General features: G+C 46.2%; 1 protein-coding gene across 1 annotated transcript in view; it reads right to left on the reverse strand.

The window, feature by feature from the left end:
- The window catches only part of LOC122123509 (disintegrin and metalloproteinase domain-containing protein 2-like), a 44,365-nt gene extending 20,286 nt beyond the window's left edge, over positions 1 to 24,079 (reverse strand). Inside the window, exons 1-9 of the mRNA XM_042697829.1 lie at positions 23,992 to 24,079; positions 18,451 to 18,527; positions 14,466 to 14,521; positions 11,530 to 11,608; positions 9,198 to 9,274; positions 8,719 to 8,887; positions 6,744 to 6,800; positions 1,244 to 1,315; positions 681 to 847 (exon numbers count right to left, since the gene is read on the reverse strand). Of these exons, the coding sequence (XP_042553763.1) occupies positions 681 to 847; positions 1,244 to 1,315; positions 6,744 to 6,800; positions 8,719 to 8,887; positions 9,198 to 9,274; positions 11,530 to 11,608; positions 14,466 to 14,521; positions 18,451 to 18,527; positions 23,992 to 24,079 (842 nt within the window). The remainder of the gene's footprint in view (positions 1 to 680; positions 848 to 1,243; positions 1,316 to 6,743; positions 6,801 to 8,718; positions 8,888 to 9,197; positions 9,275 to 11,529; positions 11,609 to 14,465; positions 14,522 to 18,450; positions 18,528 to 23,991) is intronic.
- Between the last annotated feature and the right edge of the window lie 257 nt (positions 24,080 to 24,336).

Here is a 24,336-nt window from a genome sequence, read left to right on the forward strand (position 1 = left end):
AGCTCTAGCCCTGAGTGAAATTGCTCAGGAACAGGTCCAGCCCTGACTTCAATCCCTAGTACTGGCACATTTGGATACTAAAATCCTCAGCAGCATGAGGCTGCATGGTGCTCACATTATGTTGAGATGCACAGTAAAGTTTCCATTTCTTTGTTATTTTTAAAAGAATGATCACAACACTGAAAGGAAGGCTCAGTCACAACATTAATAAAATCAAGATCTGATGTTCCATGTAGCTACTGATACTTGAGGTCTGGTTAAGGATATTTAAAGATGTGGTGGGTATTTTAAGGTAAGAAGGCATGTGGTATCCAGGTTGCAGAAGGATGAGCTACACGTCAATGGCTATTGTGGTGGATGTCAATAATTCTGTCCTAAGTATGGTGCTTTGAAAAATAATAGTCATATGGTAATATCAGAAAAGAATGACTAAAGACTTTTCTCTCCAAAGGCTTGCCAATCCTGAGAATTAGGGTCAAATTAGACAATGATGTGTGTGGCGGAGGGGGGTTGTTTATGAGCACTCGTGTGCATGTGCATGTGTGTATGAAGTGGTACATGGCCTGCCGAGCAAGCATGAGGTCCTAGGTTCAAGTTCTCAGCACCACAAAAAAGAGAAAAATAGAAATAGTGCCAAACTGATTTTTTGATAAGCTTCAGTAATTCCAAAATATGCTTACATGAGTAAAAATGCCATGTCATGAGGACGCAAAACAAGGAAAGATCGTTTCCATTTTAAAAACTTGTGCAATAACTCATTAGCATTTCCTGAGGTTGAAATTTTGTTTTCATCTGTCCAAAATTCCAGTGAAGACAAAATTATGTTGAGATTAATGGAAGCAAAAATCTAAAACAAAACACATGCAGAAAACATGTTCAAGCAGCAAAACATTTCCGACAATAAACTTCTCACACATATTAAACACGTGAACTGTCAGCCTCCACTGGACCTTTACAAGTCTGCTAACAAGCAACAGTGTTAATAATACAAATCATATTTAATACTTCTAAGCTGTTTGCATGTAATAAGTTTCTCATTTAATTTACTTCACAATAACTTAAATAGGTACATATAATTGTCATTCTGCCCAATTAAAAGGCAGAAAGTCTGAAGTTAAAATGATACTTAAATTTTCCTGTATCATACCACATGTACATTTAATCAATATCCTAAAAGAAGGTGAAGAGAGATTGTTTTAGTAGCACAGGACAAGTACAAAACTTCAAAAGAGCAAGTACTTACAGCATTCGTCAATACAATCAACTGGAAAATTTTTTCGGTGACAATGGTTGTGTCAGAACCCATGTGATCGTACTGCAAAAGACAATTGCCTTTGAGATCTATGTATACATTGCCTAATGTTTAGTTACTGTTTTCCTTTTATCTAAAATTTAATCTGATAAAGTCAGAAATTGTTTAAATTATCAACATTATTTTATTAGCATACAAATCATTGCATGTATCTAGAGATTATAAATGTAAAAAATTATAAGCCTGCAAAATATGGTATAATTCCACTATCAATAAGTTATGGATAGTAGTGGCTGATAGAAAATTCTAGCTTTAAACTGGAAGACTGCCTATTTTGCAAATCTGAAAATGGAAATCAGAAAGATTGCACATCTACCACACCCATTCAAAGCCATGTCTGCCTGAAACTTTACTAAAACAAATTATATAACTAACAGTAGAAACATAGTGTCACAAGAAGAATACAATAAGGAAAAGTAAAAAAAAAAAAAAGGGCAAAGACAAGAGTTTGAAAGTGAGAATGGATAGGTGGTAATGTATGAAGAGACCCAAGACATGTGAATTGTAAACCAGCAGATCAACATAATTCATCCTGAAAACACTGACAGGCTGACTGGATCCATGTCTCTAAAAGCAGCACAGGCTAGCACGAAGAAAAGAATCTGAAGGATTAACATACATTTTGTTTAAGAAGTTGTTAAGTGGGCTGGGAAAGTGGCTCAGTGGTAGAGCGCTTGCCTTGCATGCATGAGGCCCTGGGTTCGATTCCTCAGCACCACATAAGCAGAAAAAAAAAGCTGGAAGTGATGCTGTGGCTCAAGTGGTAGAGCGCTAGCCTTGAGCTAAAGAGCTGAGGGACAGCGCCCAGGCCCAGAGTTCAGGCCCATGACCAGACCCCCTTCCCCCCCCCCCCCCCCGGGCCAAAAAAAAAAAAAAAGGAGTTGTTAAGTCTGGGAAATTTTCCAGAAAGTATGTGTGGAAAAAATCCCAAAGTGTTACATACTGAGTGACTTCATTTATGTAATTTTTTGGTTTTGTTTGTTTGTTTGTTTTTGTTTTGTCAGTTGTGGGGCCTGAACTCTGGGCTTGGGCGCTGTCCCTCAGCTCTTCAGCTCAAGGCTAGCACTCTATTACTTGAGTCACAACGCCACTTCCGGCTTTTTCTGTATATGTGGTGCTGAGGAATCAAACCCAGGGCCTCATGCATGAGGGGCAAGCGCTCTACCACTGAGCCACCTTCCCAGCCCCATTTATGTAATTTTTTGAAACACATCTATGAACGGAGAACAGACTTGGGGTCTGAGGTAGAGCAAGCAGAGCAATGGGCAAGCGGGTGTGGTCCACAGATTCTTGTTTGGATGCAATTACCCTGTGTCTTGACTGTTTCAGCCACAATATCCACCCTGTTAGTGGACAGGATCTCTTTCCATTCTTACGAAATACACATGAATCCCTAATTACCTTCAAATAAAAGGGAAAACTAAAAGCTAGAAAGTGTCCATGACAACAGGAAGAAAAACAAAAGAGGAAGGAACAGAATAGTTATGAAGCAGAATAAATCAAAGTGATAAACATAAAATAGACATATGTCATTAAATGTGAGTGGATTACATAATCAATTATCAGATTGTCAGATTTGATTAAGAAAACAAAACCCAGAAGAATTAACTGTTTACAGGAGACATGCTACATTTTGCAAAGACACAAATCACTTGAATGTAAAAGGATTGGAAATAATACGATGCAAAGAGCAATGGCAAAAAACAATGTCAACCAGGAAGCTATCAAATTATAACTGTTTATGCATCCAAGAACAGAGCAGGAATTCATGCAAAATAAAAAATAACCAAAAATTAATAGGAAAATTTAATAATAGAGATTTTAGTATACAACTTGTAATAATAGACTAACATAAGCAAGTCAATACAGAGGGTAAATATTGAAATAAAACTATACACCAATAAGTCTCCACGGAACATTTCACTGCAAAACATTTACAGCGTGCATTCTCCCTCAAGCATACATGGAACATAATCAAGAAATAGAGCATATAGTAGGCTGAAAGGTAAGACCAACTATAGTTAGTTTAAAAAATGCAAGGCATATTCCCTCTGAACCTAATGAGATTTAATTTAAAACAACAAAAAACTGTAAAATTCTAAACATGTGGAACCAATTATACAAAACAAAGAAGAAATCACAGAGTATTTGGAAAGTTGTATTAATCAAAATCAAACATAGCCCAACTGATCGTATTCAGCCACAGCAATGCTAGTGGTGAATTTATTGCCAGAAGTAGCAATATTGGAGTGATGAGCATCTCAAAATCACCTGTCTAGCCTGCTACATCAGGAAGTTGGTGCAAGAACAGCAAAATAAACCCAAAGAAAGGAAATAAATAATAAGGATCAAAACAAAAATGACTGAAATAAAGATAGAAAAATAAGAGAGAAAACAAAACAAAGTTAATTATTTGAAAAGACAAAAATAACAAAGAAACTCATTGACTACATTGAGAGAACAAAAGAGAAAAATCTAAAGCTGCTTTAGAGTACAAACACTGACTTTAAGGAAAGAATAAAAATTATAAAAGAACTATGGTTACAAGTGTATAACAAAAAATTAGATAACTTAGAGCTGGGAAGTTGGCTCAGCGGTAGAGCGCTTGCCTTGCATGCATGAGGCCCTGGGTTCGATTCCTCAGCACCACATAAGCAAAATGAAAAAAGCTGGAAGTGACGCTGTGGCTCAAGTGGTAGAGCGCTAGCTTTGAGCTGAAAGAGCTGAGGGACAGTGCCCAGGCCCAGAGTTCAGGCCCCATGACTGGGCCCCCCCAAAAAATTAGATAACTTAGACTAATTTAGGAACAATTTGAAACTGTAACAACAAATTGAAGAGCATTTAAAAATCTTTTTTAAAGAAAGCATTAATTCCCTATTGCTTCATTAAACTTTTCATTCCTTTTATCAAACATTTACAAAACTTAACACTAATTCTTCACAGATGCTTCTATAAAATAGAAAAAAGCACTGTCAACTCAATGAATGAGGTCAGAAACAAAACTTCAAAGTAACATGGCTCATCAATATAAACACAAAAACCCTGCACAAAATACTAATTTAAATTGTACTTGTTGATTGGCAGCTCCTTTGTACAACTAAATAAAAATACTCAAAAAATGAAAAAATACAACATAGAAAACGAATATGCAATCCAAGTAAATGGGGTTTATTCTAGGAATGCAAGGTTGGTGTGACAGCTGAAAATCAACCATAAAATATAATTTGTTATAGGATAAAAGTCCAAATCCATATAATTCTATCAATAGAAACATAAAAACTTGAAAATAAATGCCCATTCATGATAAAAAACAATATCAAACATTCAATCTGGTAAAGAAAAGAAATCTATGAAAAACCCACTGATCACATCAGAATCAATAAAGGAATTTGTGTTTTTTTTCTGAGAGCCTGAAAGACAGTGACACCTGTTCCCACTGCACAAATACTATCCAGACTTCATTTTTTGTTTGTTTGTTTTGTCAGTTGTGGGGCTTGAGCTATCCAGACTTCTTGACAAGGTACTCATTCAAATAAAAGAAATCAATATATACTCATTTAGGAAAGAAAAATGTTTAACACTTTGCCAGCAGACATTTGTACACAGAAAATCCTAAGAAATCCACTAAAAACTATCAGGATAAATCCATAGGATTTTGGTAAATCCATAGGATATAAGAGCAGATACAAAAGTCAATTCTATTTCATATGCCAGGAATAAGTAGTTCAAAAATTACAGGAAGGAAGCAAATCACTTATAACACAAAAATAATGACTAGTCGGGTGCTAGTGGCTCATACCTGTAATCCTAGCTACTGAAGAAGCTGATATCTGAGGATCACGGTTCAAAGCCAGCCCAGGCAGGAAAGTCTATGAGACTCTTATCACCAATAAATCACCAGAAAACTGGAAATGACACTGTGGCTCAAGAGGTAGAGTGTTCACCTTGAGCTGAAGAGCTGAGGGACAGTGCCCAGGCCCAGAGTTCAAGCCCCATGACCAACAAAATAATAATAATAATAATCTTAGTAAAAAAAATTCAAGACAAACACTGAAAATTACACTGCTGAAAGTAAAAGACATAAGTAAAGACATTGTAAAGACATAAAAGACATTGTAAAGCTTTGTATTGTTAAAAAGGTGGAAATATCCAAATTGGTCCAAAGAGTCAAGTCAATTCCTACAAAAATTACAGTTGCCATTGCAGGGTAATCAAAAAGTTGATCCTAAAATCTATTTGAAAATTAACATAATCTGAAATGTCCAGAATGATTTGGAATAAGAACAAAGTTGAGTCTTCAACTTCAAAGCTAACTGCAAAGGTATAGCAATAAATACAGCATACTCATGATTCCAGATTAATCTTAGATCAATGACACAGAAATGAGAGTGACCCAAAGTAACTCCCATCAAATGATATTCAGGAAGACATAAGAAGATGAAACAGGCAAAGACATATATGTTGGTAAAATTAAAACTTTTATGTTAATATCATCACCAACAAAATAAAGACAATCTAGTGGTTGACTTAATTGTTTATGACTGAGCAATAACACACTGACCCAATTAAGAGATGTATAAAGACTTAGATTTCCTTATTTCACAGTTAACTGTAAATTACAATCTTTAAGTCACTTAGGATCAGTTCAGTGACAGATATGCTGATTAGTGGTATAGAATTCAGAGTTCTGAAATACACAGAAACTTTGATGGCCAGTGGATTACTGGCAAAGGTGCAGGTATTTCCTTTGAAAGATTCCCTAAATATATTAAGAATATTCAGAATATTCATTTAGTTTTTAAGGCTGAAGTTGGGAACTTGGATGCAAAATAGAAAAAGAAAAGGAAAAGGAAATTGACATGTTGAATTGAAATCCTTTTGTATAACTGTTTAAAAATAATTTTAAAACTTACATTAAAGAAGAAATTATTTTCGGATTCTAAATTTTACTTAATTGTAGTTCTATTTCAGGAGGAAATCTGGTGGGAAAGAACCTTCTGGAAACATGATTTCCTCTTCTACAGTAAAGACCATTGTTTCCCTACCTACTAAGAGATGTTATGAAGGGAGAACTTCTTATTTCTTCTTTAAACAACAGAAATCTTGTCAACTGTTGTTTTCAAAATTTAGTGCTAGAGTACATGCAATAAGTTCCCTACAATTCTATAACTATCTGTAAATGGTTATTAGGGAACATTTGTTTTGTTTATATTACTATTTATAAATTAATAATAAAATTTTTATAGAAATTCAATTTCCAATTGCCTACTGATAAAAAAACAATTCAAAATACATTACAACATGGGAAATGCAAATTTATTATTAGTTCTCTATTAAAAACTCCTACTGGCAACACAAGAAAGTTCTTTTCATAATTTATTATTGAGAATAAAATTCAGCCCCCAACCAAAATAAATCAAACTGTACTTACCAGTCGTTTTTCAACAACAATATGCATTTCTATATAGTGAGGGAGATCTTTTTGTGCCTGAAAAGAATCCACAAACATTATGTCCCAAACTGAGGAATTAGTCTTTTCAATATTTGTCACTACTATTAATGAGCTCAGTGTTGAAAAATTCTCATTGGCCCTGCATTTAGTTCTATTAGCCTAATGAGACTTTGACTACATTATTTTGTGTTATGACTTTGTACATGCTCCCAGAGAGTACTGGGACATCAACCCTTGTATCATGTACCTCAGACAAGGTAAGTAACAGGGTGTCAAATGATGGATTGGCTTAAACTAGACCACAGACACTGGCATTTGGCATCTGATGTCAGACACTTAGAATATAGTGGCTATGTTAGATCCAAATATCTGGTTTCACGAAGCTTCTGTTCTTGATTAACCTATCTATGGCTTAGACTATTCTGGAAAATGGGTTTGCTAACAAAATGTTAACCCATTGTCACTGTAGTTGTTACATGAGGAGATGTGCACTAATGCCAGACTATAAAACAAGCTTAGCAAACCCTGGGCACTGCAGTGCGGAGGACACACAATGCTATGTGACCATGACAACAAAACCACCCTGGTGCGTGGACAGCGACCAGAATGTAGAGCAGAGGCCCCAAGCTCAGAGATGCCAGACACTTCTACTATCTCCATTTTATGATTTTTTTGATGCTGATACTGAGACTTGGAACTCAGGGCCTCGGCACTGTTGCTTAGCTTTTTGCTCAAGGTTCCTTCACGTGAGCCATAGTTCTACTTCAGGCTTTTGGCTGGTTAACTGAAGAAAAGAGTCATGAATTTTTCTGCCCAACATTACTACCCAACATTTAAGGACCGAATAGTTCATGGTTTCAATGGGGAAATTAAAAAAAAAAAATCGTCATTTCATTGAAGTTCCTGGACACAGAGTCCTTTACTGCATCTAAGCTACTGAAAAAACACTGCATTCAGTGGTTTAAAGATTCGAGGTTATTTCTTCCTTCCAACCAATTACCAAGTGCTGGTTGTTTAATACTCATTTTCATCATTTAAATTAGGACTGCTGCTGATCTGTTTATTAAAAATCTTAAAGAAAATAATCAGTCGGACGCTGGTGGCTCACGCCTGTAATCCTAGCTACTCAGGAGGCTGAGATCTGAGGATAACGGTTCAAAGCTAGCCTGGGCAGAAAAGTTTGTGAGACTCTTATCTCCAATTAACCACTAGAAAACCAGAAGTGGTGCTGTGGCTCAAGTGGTAGAGCGCTTGCCTTGAGCTGAAGAGCGCAGGGATAAGGTAGCACCCAAGCCTGGAGTTCAAGCCCCACAACCGACAAAAAAAATCAGTTCACCAAAAAAATTAAAATGTAAGATGCAGGCATAAGAGAATTCTAGACACTGTGATTCTTTTGGGAAGGTGGGCAAGGGCCAGATTTCAAAGGACTTCAAAGCCAGGTTGTTTAATAGGAAAAGGTCAGCAACACAAGATGTGTGTGCTGAGACACGTGGTGTGCAAAGATGACTCCAATTGTGGGGTGAAGCGGGCTGGGGCCTCAGCGAGTACTGAGGAACTGACTCCATCACACCGATCCAAGGACAGTCTACTGGTATGGTCCAGTGGCAGTGTTGGTAATTAGGGATTAAAGTTTACAAGATATCAAAGGACATTGGCATGAGTATTTGGGGAGTAGGAAGGAACAGGAATATGATAGGTAGACAGATGACAGACAGACAGACGGATGAACTCTGTGTGTGTTTAATTGGGGCAACCAATATGTTAAATATGAAATCACTTAACTCGGGTATTTGGAGTGGGAACAGGACACCTGTAAGTCCTAGTAGATAAAACCAAAGAAAATGTGCAATAAAATGGATAAGCTAAATAAACCCAAGGTGCCACATAGGAAATACCAATACTTGAAAAGGAGAGCCTACAGGAAAAAATACAATGTAGTTGATGAGCCACCAACCTCTATTCTTTGCACTTCATAGGGCAGATCTCGTAACTCAAACTCCTTCTCGGCATATAAAGAAACACTCGTTCTCTTGTGCTGTAGTTGATAAATGACGTGCTCAAAACCAAGCGCAGACTCCAGAGGTTCAATTCCGTAGCTAATGTTTCCAAACTGCAGGATGCCCCTGCAAACGAGAACAAAAGCGGTGTGAGCGAGCTAACGCGTTTGCAAGCATCAATATAAACACCACCATACTTTTACAAGCCAGTGCACTTGATTGATGTGGGTGCTGTTGCTTTTTGTTTGTATACATATCGTGATCAGACTTAGGTAGTGAAAGTAAGAAAAGTTAATGGGTATGGCACAGAAAATAATGTAATTAGTATTTGTCTAGTTATCAATTAATACACTATGATCCAATTCAGCCAGGCCATTAGCAGAAATAATTTCCAGCTAAGTGATCCACTTTGTACCCCTCGGTGCTGCGTTACAACCTGAGCCCGGTGCACGTGCTAAGCGTCGCCATGGAGTTGGGGTACCCCTCCAAATATCCTTGGTAGTGGCAGGAGCTCTGGAAGACAAAGGGAAACCCCGTATGAGAGGAGCTCATGTCCAAGGCAGCATTGTTAGACGCTGAAAACACACGTCTTGGGTTGTGTGCCTCAAGTACTCACTGTTTCCAAAATGGACTTCTAAGATGATAGGGGAGGCCATGGCTTGATTTTCTGAAATCACCCCTCCCCCCACACCCCTCCCTCCCCCCCCCCCCCCCCGTCCTGCTCAGGTTCCCAAAGAACTCAGTAGTAGTTTCCACATTTTTCCTGTGTTATAAATTCAATGTGACTTTCAATCGTTAGGATAAGGTTTAAAAATAATTAAAACCATTTATTTTTTTCATACTCCTCTGACTTAATTCTGCACGCCAGAGAAGCAAAACGAATTCACATCTGCAAGAGAAATTATTTGGAGGGGTAGTTGGGGGTGGACCAAAGATAAAATGTGGAAAATACCTTCTGGGCTTGCATTACAAAGGTAGACAGAAACAGGAAGGGAAATATATTGAACCCAAGAAAGGAGGTAATTACACCCGTGGGGATCCTGGCTGGCTCCCAGGGCAGGCAATATCGCAACCGAAAACCCAATCCTTCCGCAGAGGTGGCCACAGTCTCAGGAGTGTTAGAAACTGAAATTCAGGGTCCAACAGAGGCAGAAGGTGCAGAAGGAGGCCGTAAAATGTGGGCCATTAGCTGAGGTGCACTTAATCTTGACTGAGAATATGTGAAAGATGCTCCCTGCCACCCCACCTGGCTTCCTAGAAGCCAGGCTGGATTTCTCACTACTCCTGGAAGACAAGATGCCTGATGGCTGGAAGTTCCCTTCAGGTGAGTGTGCAAAACCACTGGACCTAAGATGGCTGATAGACTTAATCGGGACAACCTCTAGCTTCATTGTGATCAAATGTCCATCGAAGAGCCACGCCTGCCAGCTACCATGACAGAAAGCGTCACTGCTTTCTGAGAACCCCCCACCAACTCCAGGCCAATCCCCATGATTAGTCTGCCCCTCTCAGCCTGTCCTAGCGCCCCCGCCTCCCGCCCCGTTTCATTGGTCCTGTGAGGGTGCTTTCCTCACAGAGCTCCACTTCCCTGGCCATAGAATTCGCTTGTGTTGCTGGAACTCAACTTTGCTTTTATCTGGGCTTTGAAATATCAAATTGGAGGGAGAGGAACTAGAAAAGTTCATGGATACCAACAAATCTGGCCAAGACCAGGACAGCTGAAGAACAGAGAAGAGAATTCTTCTGTGTTGGTTTATCTGCTCTTAAAGTGTGTGGTAGGCCAAGGCAGGGAACGCGTGGGCAAGAGGCAGGGGAGAAGCCAGAAGAGCCACAGGTAGCGGGAGCGGCCGGGGATCTACAGAAGCCGCGGGGAAAGTTACAGCACAGAAGAGCCATGATCGGAGGAGGGAACCGGATCTCCCCGCAGCGCCTACAAGGATGTCCAAGTGTGGACTTGCCACAGTTAATCACTCGACAGCCAGGCCCACCAAACTTGCATCAAGTAAACCCAAAGGAGTTGTTCCAACTCTTGCTTCCCACCCTTCCAGCTTCTAGAAGCAGAGGATGAAGAAGACGTTGAAAGGGCTACGCTGACAGCAGGAGCAAGCTCCTTCAAGAACAGGAGCAGACCACCTGAGCCTTCAGCCTCGGCCTAGACACATCATCCAATGAGAATCCGGCTGCAAAATGGGACAGTGCCACCTAATCTCTTCCCAGACGAGCCGATTCTGTGTGCAACAGAACACAGAGAAGCACAAGTCCCCAAAAATACAGTGCGGGAAGTAGGGGTGGGGTGAATGGGTAGGAGATCCCTAGATTCCATCAGCACCAGTCTGCAAGTAGCTGGCCAGTTGGCAGGATTTCTGGGAAGCAGATGGCTGGGAAGAAAAAAGAAAAGTCAAATGCTGACCGACAGAGCGAGATGATGGGGCATGCCAGCGATTAACCCCCCAGCGGCTGCCGGACCCTGCATTTCAGGTATGAAAATTAGATCGGTTGAAAACCCCTGATGTAAATCATGACTTTCCATTTGAGGTTTGACCCAGTGGTCACACACACACACACACACACACACACACACACACACACACACGCACACGCACGCCAGGGAAATGGCTAGTTTGGAAAGCGCTCAAATCCTACTGGGTTTGGTCACCGTCCTGCTGCGATAAGGGCCAAGTCCTGTCACCGACCGGAAATGATTACGTGCATGTCAAAACAAAACAGAATGTCAGTTGTGGAGGAAACGGGTGACACAGACAACGTACCTCAATATCTTCATCAAGAGGCGTCATAATTCCCGAACCGTCGTAACTATAAACTTTAAAACTGCTGGGTAAAAAAGGTCTGTGAAAATAAAGGTGAAAAGGTATTTAACAGAAAAATTGTTCCCTAAGGTTCTATTTTGGAGAAAGGTGCAACCTGCTTAGGCAGGTTGGCAGAAAAAGATCTTCCACTCTACGGATCTTCCACCTCCTGTCAATTCCCTCTGAATAGCCAAAGTAGTTTTGAGCAAAAAGTACAGTTGGTGGCACCAGACTACCTGATTTTGAAATATACTACCAAGCTATGGTAATAGAAACTCCATGCTATGGGTGTTAAAAAGAAAACAGATACATAGACCAATGGAACAGAGTTGTGTCAGAGGAACAAATCCATACATTGATAATCAATTGATCTCTAACAAACTTATCAAGAACATGCATGGGGAAGAACTTCTCTTTAAATAATTTTTGGAAGATTGAATATCCACACAAAGAAGATGAAATTGGACCTTTTTGTCTTATACCATGTACAAAATTCACGAAAAGTGGATTGAAGACTTACTACCTGAAACTATAAAGCTGATAGGAAACAAGCATAGAAAGAAATCTGTAGCTTTAGCCTGGGAAAGGATTTTTCTTTTTTTTACTGTGACACAAAAAAGGCAAAATGTTTTCCAGCCCAAAGTGTAGAGCTAGCTGGTGACTGGTGGCTCACCCTCATAATCTAGCTACTTTGGATGCTGAGATCCAGAGCATCACAGTTCAAAGGGAAGAAGAGAACAGTCTTGCAAGACTCCATCTCCAAAGTAGCTACCAAAAAGCTTGGCCAGTGGCCTGGCTCAGATGGTAGAGTGCGACCTAAGTAAACAAGCTGAGCAGGTACAATGTCCTTGAGTTTAAATCTTCATACTGCCAAAGATAGAAATACTTTGCAGATTTGTGAATAACAAGAGGAAAAATTATCACATAACCGTGCCTTCTCTAAATTTGTATGTTGAAGCCTCTTAACTGGTGTGATGTTAGGAGGGTTGTTTAGACCATGAATCAGTATTCTAAGACCACAAGAGCAGACTCCTCGAGCATGCTTGCTCTTCACTCCCGCCTCCAGAACCGTGTTGGTCCCTTTGTATTACCATGACACATTGCTTGAGTGAACACACTAAAGGAGAGCATTTTCACTTCCATTTGTTTCTGTGTTTTGTTACTTCAGCCCAAATAAATGAAGATTCCTGCTGGGTGCAGATGGTGGACGCAGGCTGAGCGCTGTGGCCCAGGCCAGGCCTCACCATTTGTGATTCTGAAGACATGGAAACCCAAGCTCTCCTCCACACGGATGAGAAATACATCTCAAACAAACGCCTTCACTGCTGAAACCGTGAAAGGACAGGTGGGAATCTGAGCTGAGCTGCTGATCCAGGCGTGAAATACCAGCATCCCTAAGTGCACCCCAAAGAAAGCCCAGACAGACAGCGCCCTGGAAGAGGACGCCTCACCACACGTGTGAGAAAAGCTGTCCATGTGTAAGAAAGCCCAACACTTGCCCTGTGTGTAGAGAAATAACAATAATTAAGTGAACGATGGACGCATTGAAGACCCAGGAATAGAAGCTGTCAAGCTTTACTGATCACAGTGGTGCATATTTGTTCAGAAATGCTCTACGCAAAAATACAGCAATACACCGAAAAAAATTCCTAGAGTAAATGAGGCATCTTTTGTATAGAGAAACAGTAAAATGAAAGCTGATATCTGAAGAAAATATTTGAAATAAAGGACAAAATCAAGACTAGCAGGGCAGGTGACAGATGAGTCAAGTATAGTTAACTTTGGAAAAGCGACAGTGGTTCCCTCAAACGATCATAATGCACAGTCAACAGCAAGCCAGGTACAGTACTAGAGTGAGAAAAAGGGAACATTACACTCAAAAATTGGCACGAAGTCTCCAGAATTAAAGCAGATCGTGAATTCTGAAATTGAAGAATCAGAGTCCTTAGAAACGCATCAGAGACCAAGCACGGCGTCTTCCAGGCTCTTAGCAGTGCCTGTCATTCGTAATGCCATATGTGTTTTTAGTCCGGATCCCTTCCCGAGCAAAGCCCACCAATGACTGCCACGCAGCAGCATGGTTTGGCCCACCGCAGTCAGCCGCGGTCACAGCCACTGCAGGCTTCTCTCCGGGGCCCTGTGCTTTTGCTGAAAATACACAGCACTCAAGAAATGTAGCAATATGTAACTGGAGTGCACTTTTTATGTCTTCTTTCAGACAAGGATTGTGTATCTTAGGGAGAAGACAGTTTCATAAAGTATGGTGAAGAGGCTGCAGTTCTGAACTCTGGAATGGCTCAGAGGCGTTTCTCATTTCTCATTGCTTCGGTGATACACTAACTTAAAATTATTGTCATAATTCAGTCCATCAAAGAATCTGTTGAGATTATTTAAGTATAGTTTAGATAGAAAGGAACTTGAAAACAGGCCATGTTTATGTTCACAGAAAGATAGAAAATGATTAAAAATTATCAAAAAGATAGAAAATTATTTTAAAAATTAGCAAAATTATCAGGCCACCTTACAAACTGTCCAAAACAATTCTGACTCAACTAGGGAGGAGGAGGAGAGCTGCCAGCTCTGAGGAATAATTGAAAGACTGAAAAGATTTTTCCAAGCACAAATAAGACACAAATGAAGTGGGGGACAGGGGTGCATGCCTGCAATTCCAATACTCAGGAGGCTGAGGCAGGAGAGTTTCAAGGTGGTAACAGCCTGAACTGCACAGCAAGATCCTGTCTAAAAAAGAAGGAAAAAAAGGACAAAAATTTTAAATAAAAACAGAAAAAAATAAGTAGGTACTAACTAGAATTACTCTCAAATCCACCATAATCATGTTCTAGATATTTGCAAGTAATAATCACAGAACAAAGACGGTTGAGATAAAGGTCACTTACTTTTGCTTTAGGTGCATAGTGTATGTTTTCCCTTCAATCATAATGCTGTAGGATATCTGCAGGGTGGGCACATTTAAAAAGCAAGGAAAACCAGAAAAAAAAAGCATCAGTAGCAGAGGAAATGATTATTTTTACATTAATGATGATTACATTTCCAAACACAATACACTAGAAGGAGATTTTAAAGCTGAATATTCATAATCATTTATAAATTATTCATATTGAGTTATTTCAGTGTTAATATTGTGGCCTTCATTATGATAATATTGGATAGAAGAATAGCATTGTGTAGTTTTTTATTCATTTTTAAATTTACCCAATATAATAGGATATGAAGAATGAATTATTCTTATCCAATGAATGTGTTCGTTTATTAAAAGTTTGAGACCAGTAAAATGGTCAAATTTCCTTGCAATAGTCAAGTCTCCACTCAATAGAAAATTTATACACAGTAAAGCAAAGAGTTAATAGCATATAATGTATGTTATTTATAGATTTGATGAAATATGTTCGTTGCTTGAACGCAATGCTTATGGCCTCTACTAACAAAGATTAAAAGTGGTATCTGATGCACGGACAATTTATTCTCTGTGTCACTGTGTGGGAGCAGTCTCTTTTCACTATTGAACATGGCAGGCTACAAACATGGACTAACTCTCCAGTTAAAATTTTCTCATACCAGTTTTTGTTTTGCTTATCATTGCCTTCTGATAGTATATATTGTACCCTAAATCTTTTTCAGGATTAAAAAAAAATCAGTTTACCATAATAGAAATGCACACTAGAAATGCAAGGTACTTTTACTATTTCAATCATGTTTACAGAAAATGTTGCTAGGTGGATTTTTAAATTTTAATTTCCCTTGAGAATTTATTTTGTATACTCATGGGATGGGTGGATGTTGAAATGTGTCCATCTACAGCGGACAGGCCTGTGCTGTAAGTCCTTTCCAGGAATGCCAAAGGTGTGGACTGTTCCCACATTGTGAAAACAAAACCCAACACAACTCTTAAGCGGGGTGTCCGTGGCTCATATCTGTCATCCTAGCTACTCAGGAGGCTGAGCTCTGAGGGTGGTGGTTCAAAGCCAGCTCGGGCAGGAAAGTCTGTGAGACTCTTATCTTCAATGAACCACTAGAAAACTGGAAGTGGCAGTATGGCTCAAGTGGTAGCCTTGAGCTGAAGAGCTTAGGGACAGTGCCCAGGCCCAGAGTTCAAGCTCCATGACCAACAATTAAAAACAAAACAAAACAAAAAAACCCCACAACTCTTGGCTGGGGAAGGTGGCTCAGTGGTAGAGCGCTTGCCTTGCATGCATGAGGCCCTGGGTTCGATTCCTCAGCACCACATAAGCAAGAAGAAAAAAGCCGGAAGTGGCGCTGTGGCTCAAGTGGTAGAGCCCTAGCCTTGAGCTGAAGAGCTGAGGGACAGCGACCAGGCCCTGAGTTCAGGCCCCACAACCAGACTCAAAAAACAACAACAACAAAAAAAAAACCCCACAACTCTTTCCATTGGTTGTATCAATTCACAAACAGAAAATAAGATGAACTTTTTTTTTTTTTTATAACTTATGTACTCTCATCATATATTGCTTTGTTGGATTTAATTGTTGCAAACACTGGATGTAAAATAGTGCCCTACATTAGTTATTTGGCAATTCTTTGTAAGTTTCTCAATCTGAATGTGATTACGTTTGTTAACTTCTCAAGGTTAACATTTATAACTTTATACATGCTTCTTTTTTATTTCTAACTGATTTTCAGAAGTTCTTGATATATTCTGGATACTTTAGATGTAGTAAATAGATTTAAGGTTGAGTTGGAATATTTGCCACTTTGTTTCTGATAATGGTTGATGTACTTAAACCTAGATCCTCCCCAATTATTCCACTCCAGGATCTGTGCTTCTTAATCCCTTACTCAATTCTTTTCCATTATAAGAGCCTAAACACGTCTCTCATATTTTCTTTCAATTTTTAACAATCTGTTTGATGCATTTATATTAGCTAGAATTGAGTCTAACATGTGATAGGCATTATATTATATAGCTAAGCAACAGTCCTATGCCTTTTATTAAGTTGCATTTTTGGTGTGCATGCGTGCGTGCGTGCGTGCGTGCATGTGTGTGTGTGTGTGTGTGTGTGTGTGTGTGTGTGTGTGTGTGTGTGTGTGTTGGTTTAGGCAACTGAAATGTATTTTCCTGAGCTTTTAGGTCAGAGTAGGAAGTGTTGGTGAGGTAGGAGTTTCCTGGGGGCTGGGAGGGAAGGTAAGCCTGAGGCCCCTCTCCCAGGTTGGCAGGTGACCATCTCCTCTCTTTTCACTGCCCTCCTCTGAATCTTACTTCTTTTATCCCCTGGTACTGGGTTTTGAACTCTGGTCCTCGTGTTTTCTGGGTAAGCTCTCTATTACTTGTCCTTTGCCTTATTTATTTATTCTTGCTTGTTTTCCAGGTAAGGACTTAGGCTGACTTTGCTGGGGCCTGGGACCGCCATCCTCCTGTCTCCCCGTTCCCAGCAGCTGGGATTATAGACGTGTGCCATCCTGCCCAGCCCCCAAATCTCCTCTTCCTCTAAGCACACCAGATACCTTGGATTAGGGCCTGTTCTGAAGAATGCATTTAATTTGATTATTTCATTAAAGACTCTTTGCAAATAGGATTACACGAGGAAAGGGTTCCTGGATGAAGATAGCCATGTCTACAGCTATCATTCATCCAGAACACTGAAGCCAAAACTTTGCCTTTTTCCTCCATGAACTGAACCTATCTGGACACACTGAATGAAATGAAATTAAAATTAAGATCAATTTGCCCTGCTCATCTTAATCGTCATTCATTGTCTGGTGGGTACCACCTATTTTAGGCTACCCAGGAGGAAAGACATGGGGGAAGGGAACTCAGGAGGAGGAGACAGGAAGTGAAGCGGGCAGCCACAACACAAACCCTTATCCTTTCGTATGTGTAGGAGGACCGGTATTCACTTGATTTGATTTCTGTGTCTTCACAACCTTCTCACTGTCCCCCTACAAACCAATGAACCATGTCTGCGTTTTTCAAAAGACAACACCCACTGTAGGAGCTCAACCAATGCGCTGCAGAGAATGGGTGGGACCAGATGCTCTGAACGAAACACAGATTGAGTGTTATGACTCCTTCCCATCAAATGCTGCTACTGACTCCATCTTCCCGTCTGAGCCCAGGCAGGGAACACCAGGGAAGATCATTACTACCTTTCTTCCCAGAGCAGCTTTAGCAGGACAACAGGAAGACCCTTCGCAAATAATGCTACCCCCATCCCATCTTAAACTTACAATACTTATATACAACATAAGACCTAGAGGGAAGTTAGAAGCAATAAATCAACCTAGCAAAGTCTCTGTAAACATGATCAAAATATTAAAAAACAACTTACATTTCTAGCTTGTATTTCTATTATGGTTGAACAAAAAAGTGATTTAAAAATATCCTGAAAAAGATTTAGTGTTTAATCCATACTATCGGAATGTACTTGTCTAGAAATGATTCTAGAACAATCCCAAACAACCACCCAAACAACCACCACAAAGGATAGAGTTGTTCAATGTGAAGAAAAATGAACATGAACCCTAATCTGAAAGAAATGAACTTGAACATTCTTGGCCATATAACGTGTGTGCAATCCACAGTGGAGCAAGAAACACGAGTAAATAGAATAACCACTCTATCCCCCCAAAAACAATCCTCAAAGCATAGTCTGAAGACTATGTGGGTCAGAAGAAAGTACCGGCTGGGGCCGAATATTCCCAGGCAGATTTGGAAGGGGGACCGAGGCCCAACCACCATTCCCCATCCAGGCAATACACTGTTTCTTGTGCTTCCTCTTCAGATACAGCTTTTCCCACGGGACAGCCACCAAGTACACAGTGCACAGGCGAAAATGGCAAAGGAACTCCAAGGACCCCATGTCCACAGGGTTTGTAAACTGCCCAAAGCGGGTAGCGGTTAATTACATGTGTCGCATATCCTTCGCCTTCTATTGACTGTATTTTCTCGGGAACTGTGACTTGCACGTTGAGCCTTTCAGAACCTGCGGGGCAAAGGCTTCATTAGAGCAGAACCCGGCGGCTGCACAGCGCCTGTCTTTTCTTTCCTTGTGGAAACCTACACTCCACAGGCCATTTGCTTGGCAATACAGGGGTCTGAACTCGGGGGTTTTGCCCTTGCCAGGTGCTTTACCACGCGAGCCACGCCTCCAGTGCTTTTTGCTTTTTTATTCAAATAGGATGCTGCACTAAGATGCAACTCTCCACCAGACGGCAGGGCAGATGGCAGGCTGCACACAGGCCGCTCACCTCTTACTGGTTGAGATGGGGCTGAGATGGGTTGGAGTGAGAATGGGACAGGGTTGGGGTTGGGATGGCGGAGTTGAGGGGGTTGGGATGGCGGGGTTGAGGGGGTTGGGATGGCGGGGTTGAGGGGGTTGGGATGGCGGGGTTGAGGGGGTTGGGATGATGGGGTTGAGGGGGTTGGGATGGCGGGGTTGAGGGGGTTGGGATGGCGGGGTTGAGGGGGTTGGGATGGCGGGGTTGAGGGGGTTGGGATGGCGGGGTTGGGATGGCAGGGTTGAGGGGGTTGGGATGGCGGGGTTGAGGGGGTTGGGATGGCGGGGTTGAGGGGGTTGGGATGATGGGGTTGAGGGGGTTCGGATGATGGGGTTGGGATGGTGGGGTTGAGGGGGTTGAGGGGGTTGGGATGGTGGGGTTGAGGGGGTTGGGATGGTGGGGTTGAGGGGGTTGAGGGGGTTGGGATGGTGGGGTTGAGGGGGTTGAGGGGGTTGGGATGGTGGGGTTGAGGGGGTTGATCGGGTTGGGATGGTGGGGTTGAGGGGGTTGGGATGATGGGGTTGAGGGGGTTGGGATGGTGGGGTTGAGGGGGTAGGGATGGTGGGGTTGAGGGGGTTGGGATGATGGGGTTGAGGGGGTTGGGATGGTGGCGTTGAGGGGTTTGGGATGGCGGGGTTGGGATGGCGGGGTTGGGATGATGGGGTTGAGGGGGTTGATGGGGTTGGGATGATGGGGTTGAGGGGGTTGGGATGGCGGGGTTGAGGGGGTTGGGATGGCGGGGTTGAGGGGGTTGGGATGGCGGGGTTGAGGGGGTTGGGATGGCGGGGTTGGGATTGTGGGGTTGAGGGGGTTGGGATGGCGGGGTTGAGGGGGTTGGGATGGCGGGGTTGAGGGGGTTGGGATGGTGGGGTTGGGATGGTGGGGTTGGGATGGTGGGGTTGAGGGGGTTGGGATGGCGGGGTTGAGGGGGTTGGGATGGCGAGGTTGAGGGGGTTGGGATGGTGGGGTTGGGATGGTGGGGTTGGGATGGCGGGGTTGAGGGGGTTGGGATGGTGGGGTTGAGGGGGTTGGGATGGCAGGGTTGGGATGGTGGGGTTGAGGGGGTTGGGATGGCGGGGTTGAGGGGGTTGGGATGGCGGGGTTGAGGGGGTTGGGATGGCGGGGTTGGGATGGTGGGGTTGAGGGGGTTGGGATGGCGGGGTTGAGGGGGTTGGGATGATGGGGTTGAGGGGGTTGGGATGATGGGGTTGGGATGATGGGGTTGAGGGGGTTGGGATGATGGGGTTGGGATGGTGGGGTTGAGGGGGTTGGGAAGGTGGGGTTGAGGGGGTTGGGATGGTGGGGTTGAGGGGGTTGGGATGGCAGGGTTGGGATGGCGGGGTTGAGGGGGTTGGGATGGCGGGGTTGAGGGGGTTGGGATGGCGGGGTTGAGGGGGTTGGGATGATGGGGTTGAGGGGGTTGGGATGATGGGGTTGGGATGGTGGGGTTGAGGGGGTTGAGGGGGTTGGGATGGTGGGGTTGAGGGGGTTGAGGGGGTTGGGATGATGGGGTTGAGGGGGTTGGGATGGCGGGGTTGAGGGGGTTGGGATGGCGGGGTTGAGGGGGTTGGGATGGCGGGGTTGAGGGGGTTGGGATGGCGGGGTTGGGATTGTGGGGTTGAGGGGGTTGGGATGGCGGGGTTGAGGGGGTTGGGATGGCGGGGTTGAGGGGGTTGGGATGGTGGGGTTGGGATGGTGGGGTTGGGATGGTGGGGTTGAGGGGGTTGGGATGGCGGGGTTGAGGGGGTTGGGATGGCAGGGTTGGGATGGTGGGGTTGAGGGGGTTGGGATGGCGGGGTTGAGGGGGTTGGGATGGCGGGGTTGAGGGGGTTGGGATGGCGGGGTTGGGATGGTGGGGTTGAGGGGGTTGGGATGGCGGGGTTGAGGGGGTTGGGATGATGGGGTTGAGGGGGTTGGGATGATGGGGTTGGGATGATGGGGTTGAGGGGGTTGGGATGATGGGGTTGAGATGGTGGGGTTGAGGGGGTTGGGAAGGTGGGGTTGAGGGGGTTGGGATGGTGGGGTTGAGGGGGTTGGGATGGCAGGGTTGGGATGGCGGGGTTGAGGGGGTTGGGATGATGGGGTTGAGGGGGTTGGGATGATGGGGTTGGGATGGTGGGGTTGAGGGGGTTGAGGGGCTTGGGATGGTGGGGTTGAGGGGGTTGAGGGGGTTGGGATGATGGGGTTGAGGGGGTTGGGATGGCGGGGTTGAGGGGGTTGGGATGGCGGGGTTGAGGGGGTTGGGATGGCGGGGTTGAGGGGGTTGGGATGATGGGGTTGGGATGGCGGGGTTGAGGGGGTTGGGATGGCGGGGTTGAGGGGGTTGGGATGGCGGGGTTGAGGGGGTTGGGATGGCGGGGTTGTGGGGGTTGGGATGGCGGGGTTGAGGGGGTTGGGATGATGGGGTTGAGGGGGTTGGGATGATGGGGTTGGGATGGTGGGGTTGAGGGGGTTGAGGGGGTTGGGATGGTGGGGTTGAGGGAGTTGAGGGGGTTGGGATGGTGGGGTTGAGGGGGTTGGGATGATGGGCTTGAGGGGGTTAGGATGGCGGGGTTGAGGGGGTTGGGATGGCGGGGTTGGGATGGTGGGGTTGAGGGGGTTGGGATGAGGGGTTTGATGGGGTTGGGATGATGGGGTTGGGATGGTGGGGTTGGGATGGTGGGGTTGAGGGGGTTGATGGGGTTGGGATGATGGGGTTGATGGGGTTGGGATGGCAGGGTTGGGATGGCGGGGTTGAGGGGGTTGGGATGGCGGGGTTGAGGGGGTTGGGATGGCGGGGTTGAGGGGGTTGGGATGATGGGGTTGGGATGGTGGGGTTGAGGGGGTTGGGATGGCGGGGTTGAGGGGGTTGGGATGGCGAGGTTGAGGGGGTTGGGATGGCGAGGTTGAGGGGGTTGGGATGGTGGGGTTGGGATGGTGGGGTTGGGATGGCGGGGTTGAGGGGGTTGGGATGGTGGGGTTGAGGGGGTTGGGATGGCAGGGTTGGGATGGTGGGGTTGAGGGGGTTGGGATGGCGGGGTTGAGGGGGTTGGGATGGCGGGGTTGAGGGGGTTGGGATGGCGGGGTTGGGATGGTGGGGTTGAGGGGGTTGGGATGGCGGGGTTGAGGGGGTTGGGATGATGGGGTTGAGGGGGTTGGGATGATGGGGTTGGGATGATGGGGTTGAGGGGGTTGGGATGATGGGGTTGGGATGGTGGGGTTGAGGGGGTTGGGAAGGTGGGGTTGAGGGGGTTGGGATGGTGGGGTTGAGGGGGTTGGGATGGCAGGGTTGGGATGGCGGGGTTGAGGGGGTTGGGATGGCGGGGTTGAGGGGGTTGGGATGGCGGGGTTGAGGGGGTTAGGATGATGGGGTTGAGGGGGTTGGGATGATGGGGTTGGGATGGTGGGGTTGAGGGGGTTGAGGGGGTTGGGATGGTGGGGTTGAGGGGGTTGAGGGGGTTGGGATGATGGGGTTGAGGGGGTTGGGATGGCGGGGTTGAGGGGGTTGGGATGGCGGGGTTGAGGGGGTTGGGATGGCGGGGTTGAGGGGGTTGGGATGGCGGGGTTGGGATTGTGGGGTTGAGGGGGTTGGGATGGCGGGGTTGAGGGGGTTGGGATGGCGGGGTTGAGGGGGTTGGGATGGTGGGGTTGGGATGGTGGGGTTGGGATGGTGGGGTTGAGGGGGTTGGGATGGCGGGGTTGAGGGGGTTGGGATGGCAGGGTTGGGATGGTGGGGTTGAGGGGGTTGGGATGGCGGGGTTGAGGGGGTTGGGATGGCGGGGTTGAGGGGGTTGGGATGGCGGGGTTGGGATGGTGGGGTTGAGGGGGTTGGGATGGCGGGGTTGAGGGGGTTGGGATGATGGGGTTGAGGGGGTTGGGATGATGGGGTTGGGATGATGGGGTTGAGGGGGTTGGGATGATGGGGTTGAGATGGTGGGGTTGAGGGGGTTGGGAAGGTGGGGTTGAGGGGGTTGGGATGGTGGGGTTGAGGGGGTTGGGATGGCAGGGTTGGGATGGCGGGGTTGAGGGGGTTGGGATGATGGGGTTGAGGGGGTTGGGATGATGGGGTTGGGATGGTGGGGTTGAGGGGGTTGAGGGGGTTGGGATGGTGCGGTTGAGGGGGTTGAGGGGGTTGGGATGATGGGGTTGAGGGGGTTGGGATGGCGGGGTTGAGGGGGTTGGGATGGCGGGGTTGAGGGGGTTGGGATGATGGGGTTGGGATGGCGGGGTTGAGGGGGTTGGGATGGCGGGGTTGAGGGGGTTGGGATGGCGGGGTTGAGGGGGTTGGGATGGCGGGGTTGTGGGGGTTGGGATGGCGGGGTTGAGGGGGTTGGGATGATGGGGTTGAGGGGCTTGGGATGATGGGGTTGGGATGGTGGGGTTGAGGGGGTTGAGGGGGTTGGGATGGTGGGGTTGAGGGGGTTGAGGGGGTTGGGATGGTGGGGTTGAGGGGGTTGGGATGATGGGCTTGAGGGGGTTAGGATGGCGGGGTTGAGGGGGTTGGGATGGCGGGGTTGGGATGGCGGGGTTGGGATGGTGGGGTTGAGGGGGTTGGGATGAGGGGTTTGATGGGGTTGGGATGATGGGGTTGGGATGGTGGGGTTGGGATGGTGGGGTTGAGGGGGTTGATGGGGTTGGGATGATGGGGTTGATGGGGTTGGGATGGCAGGGTTGGGATGGCGGGGTTGAGGGGGTTGGGATGGCGGGGTTGAGGGGGTTGGGATGGCGGGGTTGAGGGGGTTGGGATGGCGGGGTTGAGGGGGTTGGGATGGCGGGGTTGAGGGGGTTGGGATGGCGGGGTTGAGGGGTTTGGGATGGCGGGGTTGAGGGGGTTGGGATGGTGGGGTTGAGATGGTGGGGTTGAGGGGGTTGGGATGGTGGGGTTGAGGGGGTTGGGATGGTGGGGTTGAGGGGGTTGGGATGGTGGGGTTGGGATGGCGGGGTTGAGGGGGTTGGGATGGCGGGGTTGAGGGGGTTGGGATGGCGGGGTTGAGGGGGTTGGGATGGCAGGGTTGGGATGGGACTCACAGACGCCCCAAGCTTGCTGGCCTTGCGGCCTCCTAACGAACCAGCCCCCTGAGCGGCTCAGGAGCTGCTGGCAGCCAGGGCTGGCCCGAGCTCAGCGGGGGACCGGGGCGCTCTGGGGGTGCGGGCCCCGCCCCGGGGTCAGAGGTCAGGCCCCTCACTCACCGCAGTCCATCTGCACCTCGCCGGCCCGGCCCAGCCAGCCCAGGCCCAGCAGGAGCAGGAGGTCCAGCAGGAGCAGGAGGCGCGCCATGCCGCGGGCGCCGGACCTGAGCGGCCGTTGGCCCCGGGGCGTTGGAGCGCGAGGGGGGCGGGGGCCGCGGGCCGTGCGGGCCTGGGGACCGGTCCGGCCTGGGGACGGGGGTGTCCAGCCTGGGGACGGGTCCGGCCTGGGGACGGGGGTGTCCGGCCTGGGGACGGGTCCAGCCTGGGGACGGGTCCGGCCTGGGGACGGGGCGGGGGGGGGGGGGGGGGGGGGATTCCGGCCTGGGGACGGGGTTTGGCCTGGGG

Source organism: Dipodomys spectabilis, unplaced genomic scaffold (genome assembly GCF_019054845.1).
Source record: "Dipodomys spectabilis isolate Male_0828 unplaced genomic scaffold, ASM1905484v1 ptg000229l, whole genome shotgun sequence".
NCBI lineage: Eukaryota > Metazoa > Chordata > Mammalia > Rodentia > Heteromyidae > Dipodomys > Dipodomys spectabilis.